Raw genomic sequence first — 4925 nt, 5'->3', positions numbered from 1 at the left:
CAGGCACGGACACACTCCTCGGAGTGTGCCCGGCGAGAGCGGAGCGCTTAACAGCGGAAAAAAACACAATCCACCCCCCGAGAGCCGACTGTGTGAGCTCCGCTCCCTATTAATGCTGCTCATTATAATATCAGGCATAATATGCTTGTGTAACTGATGTTTGTGCAGCTGGCGAGCTCTTTGACGCCCTCCGTATTAATCTCCTCGGAGAAAGACAGGCGTCGCGCCCTCTCCCCGGTGGGAAGGACCGCAGCGTGGGCTTCCGAAACCCCGAGAGCGGGCGCCGGAGCTGGTGATTAGGAAGCAGATCCATACGTGAAACCCACGAGCACAGCTGCCGCTCCGCCTCAGCGAAAGCGGGGCCAGCACCGCAAGGAACGCTAGTGAAGGCTCCCTCCTCAAAGAGAGCCCTCTGAGAGCGAAGCAAAGCAATAACAACTATGCTTCGCTCCCAAGCAAACCAGGCTGTGTGTATCCCCACTCATGATATAACGTTTTCTTTGGGCAGGGAGGAACACACAACCTACAACGTGGCTTGCTCTCGCCCTTGAAATGATTTGTCTTTGCATGAGCTTAGACACAGCTGGAGCTTATAGACTTTCACAATTGACAGACAACAATAAATATGACTGACACACACAGAGCGCTTCGCTGAATGACAGAAAGCTGATGCTGGCTCCACCACACGTGCTTTTATAGCTTCCTGGTCATGACGTCACCCGCCCGTGACGTCCCGCTCAGCTATTGGACTGATTTCACATGTTATTCAGAGCGTGGTCACAGAAGGCGTTCCCCTACCATTTTCCGACGCAGCTCGAGTTCCTGAAGAGGAACCGTTTTTTTTTATTTTTTATTTGGAATTCTACAAATGAAAAAGGAATTATTTACAATTACAAAAAAGAACACTATTTGTAGATCAGATTTTCCTTTCTTTGTAATGAACCAAAAAATATAGTATTAGAAACATTCTCAAATCACGCTGAAAAACAAGGCTCACCAAACGCTATATATTTTCCAATTATTTGTTCCACTGACAATATAAATATGTATCCAATTAATACAAGATGCATTTTCACTAGTGGTGTGCTATAGGCCTTACCACTGGTGGCATAGATGGGATTTCAATGCCATTCTCATTTACAACTCCGATGGTTTCTAAAAGGTCAATGCTCCCCTACAACAACACAATATATACAGTTCAGAACAATAACCTCATTTACAAGAAGATAAAAAGGTGGAAATGTAATCATGTTCCTAACACAGTAAGAGTGTAACAAAAAAAGACAAGAAAAAGAATGTAAAAAGAAAGAAAGAAGAGATCACAGACAAGAGATTCCAGCTATTGTTAGCACAGAAATGCCCTTTAGATCAGTATCAAACTCGTCCATTTACATTTCAATCAGTTCTTGATCTTGCGTTCTTACTCTAATGTGAAATAATGACACAGGTGCAGCTCCATGCACATTACTGAAAACTGAAATAAAAATGAACACATTTTGGAAAGTCCTGAAAAGCTCTGACCAAGTTCTACTTTCATTCTCCTGACTAATCTTAAAGTTGGTTGGGAAACCATTGGCCAAGAAACCTTTCTTATAATTCTAAGAGAATGTCTGCGAATGCCAGAAATATCTTCATGCTGACTAAAGTTATCAAGTCATGAGAGTTTCTGTTGTTTCTGCTTTTTAATATCTGTTGTAGTTCTCATACCTCCGATCCGATTTGATGTGTGTAGCTATCAATGCTAGTTTTCTTTAAACAAATCAGAGGAGCTCAGAGCTGCGTAAACATCCCACAGCAACACAAGCAGAGGTGCTGCATCAATAGCACATGTTTTGATTGGTAATAGAAGACGACGTAATGTTCTGTGTTACTTGGCGTGACCTAAACACAGGTACTGTGTCTATAGATACTGCTTCTCCATGACAGCTGCTGCAGACAACTATACCTGAATGAACTGACAGCTTCACGCCACCAATCTTTGTGATCTTCAACCTTTTCCATGGGTTAGTGGAAGTCTCTCTTGGTTTGGTTTGGTGTTTCAGAGTTATTTCCCTTACATTCACCACACATAGGTCCTCAGTCCGGGCGTAATTTGCTTTATCTTTATCTATATTCAAACGTTATCTGTTCCTCTAAAACACCACAATGAGCGAAAATCATTGTGAGCAACACAATGTTGCATGAGCTTAATACTGCCTTGCTCACACTGATTTGTGTGCAAACAATTCCTGTAATCATTGCATTCTTGTCACAAACGCAAAACAAAACTTGAGGTCATTCTATAGTCTAGTGAATCAATGTTATCAAGGAACCACTCTGTAGTTAAAACTATATATAAAAGTCAATTGGCAGGCACATTAAAGGGATAGTTCACCCAAAAATTTAAATTTGATGTTTATCTGCTTACCCCCAGGTCATCCAAGATGTATGTGACTTTGTTTCTTCAGTAGAACACGAATAAAGATTTTTAAGTCCAACTGTTGGAGTCTATCAGTCGTATAATGCATGGCAATGGTAACAAAATCTATGAGTGTAAAAAAAAACATGCACAGACAAATCCAAATTAAACCCTGCGGCTCATGACGACACATTGATGTCCTAAGACACGAAACGATCGGTTTGTGCCAGAAACCGAACAGTATTTATATCACTTTTTACCTCTGATTCACCGCAATGTCCAACTGTCTTTGGGCGCGCGCACGGCATCCGGTGCGTGAGGTGTGTACGCGCTCTGCCGTAGTTTACGTTAAAGAGTGTGTTGATATCCAGCTGAAGAGCAATCAACCATAACTTCAGGCGAGCAGGCTCAGAAGTTATACGTGGAAAGTCACCACTCCCGAATGAGTTCGCACAAGAGAATGTAATCTTTTAGTTTTAAGTCGGTTTGAACAATCCGGATAAGCGCAAGTAAGTACCATTTTGATTAGCCGTCGTACCTACAATGACTGTGCACTGTGTAACCAATGAGTGACGTATACGCGCGAGAGATCGCTTCCGGCGCTAGTGTAAACTACACCAGAGCGCGCGCGCACACCTCACGCACCGGATGCCGTGCGCGCACAAAGACAGTTGGACATAGTGGTGTATTAGAGGTAAATATGATATAAATACTGTTCGGTTTCTGGCACAAACCGATCGTTTCGTGTCTTAGGACATCAATGAGTCGTCATGAGCCGCCGGGTTTAATTTGGATTTGTCTGTGCATGTTTTTTTTTACACTCATAGATTTTGTTACCATTGCCATGCATTATACGACTGATAGACTGCAACGGTTTGAGTTAAAAATCATCAAATGTGTTCTACTGAAGAAACAAAGTCACCTACATCTTGGATGACCTGGGGGTAAGCAGATAAACATCACATTTTCATTTTTGGGTGAACTATCCCTTTAAGCATGTATATTTACATATTTTGATCAGACATCCTTCCTGGTCCTTAATTCCTGCAGGCACTTACTTCATCTTTTATCAGACACACACAGTTTTCTTGCTTTTAGTGAAGCACTGAGAAACATTTAGCAGTACTCAGTTAGGAGAGGCGGCTGAAGTTCACCTCACCTGCCTCCGGTGGCTCATGTTTCGCTTCATCTTCTTCAGCTCCAGGGCTTCGGTCCAGGTGTGTGACAGCTGCGCCGGATTCACGCCGTTTAGACCAATCTTTAATCATTCGCCATTAGAAGCAAAGCGTTCACACAAAAGACTCATGCGAAACTCAAACAGACTTCCGTGCTGCGACAGGGAACTAAACAGCTATTGTTGGCTTCAATGACACCAAAGCCGAGGAATGTGGCCGGATTACTCTGTCCTGACGTCACAAAACGTGCGTTTGCGTCTGATAACAAAACTCATCATAAGAGCGCAACAACACAAACAGATACGCCTAGTGTAGTTCCTCTTATATCTTATATTAAAACAACAACGACAACAATTCTGCAAGTCACTAAAGAAAAGAAAAGTTATAAAAATATATATTATATTATATATTATTAAGTTATAAATACATACCTATTACTCTTTTGAAATGTTACATTGTACTCCGAAAATTCAGTAAATTTAGCCTTAAGAAAGATAGGATACATGTTCATCCTGTGGCCCGAACTGACAGATTATTGTATCACTTTATTGTAAATGAAAGTCATAAACCGAGTCTCTTTCTGAATCTGCGTGCACTTAGAAGTTTTGCCAACAGGTGGAAGCACGAGCTCTATAAAAGCTCTATAAAAGCGCTATAAAAGCTCTATAAAAGCGCTATAAAAGCTCTATAAAAGCTCTATAAAAGCTCTATAAAAGCTCTATAAAAGGCTGAGCAGGGGCTGTGCGTGAAGCTTCAGCCTGGAGGTTACACAACATTTCACTCTGTGTGTGTGTGTGTGTGTGTGTGTGTGTGTATGTGTGTGTGTGTGTATGTGTGTGTGTTCTTTCTTTCATTCATTCATTCATTCATACTTGTTTGTTTGTTTGATATGTATTTATTTATTTAGTTCTGTCTGTCTGTCTGTCTGTCTGTCTATCTATCTATCTGTCTGTCTGTCTGTCTATCATCTATCTATCTATCTATCTATCTATCTATCTATCTATCTATCTATCTATCTATCTATCTATCTATCTATCTATCTATCTGTCTGTCTGTCTGTCTGTCTGTCTGTCTGTCTCTATCTATCTGTATCTATCTATCATCTATCTGTCTGTCTGTCTGTCTGTATCTATCTGTATCTATCTATCTATCTATCTATCTATCTATCTATCTATCTATCTATCTATCTATCTATCTATCTATCTATCTATCTATCTATCTATCTATCTATCTGTCTGTCTGTCTCTATCTATCTGTCTATCTGTATCTATCTGTCTGTCTGTCTGTCTCTATCTATCTGTCTATCTGTATCTATCTGTCTGTCTGTCTGTCTGTCTGTCTGTCTGTCTGTC

The 4925-nt window shown here is 41.1% G+C and overlaps 1 protein-coding gene across 1 annotated transcript in view; it reads right to left on the bottom strand.

Moving 5' to 3' along the window:
• Positions 1-3741, bottom strand: part of LOC107574287 (anoctamin-9-like) — a 25181-nt gene extending 21440 nt beyond the window's left edge. Inside the window, exons 1-2 of the mRNA XM_016260732.1 lie at positions 3558-3741; positions 1100-1174 (exon numbers count right to left, since the gene is read on the bottom strand). Coding sequence (XP_016116218.1) covers positions 1100-1174; positions 3558-3587 — 105 coding nt within the window. The 5' untranslated portion in view covers positions 3588-3741. The remainder of the gene's footprint in view (positions 1-1099; positions 1175-3557) is intronic.
• Positions 3742-4925: the final 1184 nt, after the last annotated feature.

This window comes from Sinocyclocheilus grahami, unplaced genomic scaffold (genome assembly GCF_001515645.1).
Source record: "Sinocyclocheilus grahami isolate Dianchi unplaced genomic scaffold, SAMN03320097.WGS_v1.1 scaffold2171.1, whole genome shotgun sequence".
Lineage (NCBI taxonomy): Eukaryota > Metazoa > Chordata > Actinopteri > Cypriniformes > Cyprinidae > Sinocyclocheilus > Sinocyclocheilus grahami.
Note: the sequence above shows the minus strand (reverse complement) of the source record. Positions and strands in the feature narration are given on the sequence as shown.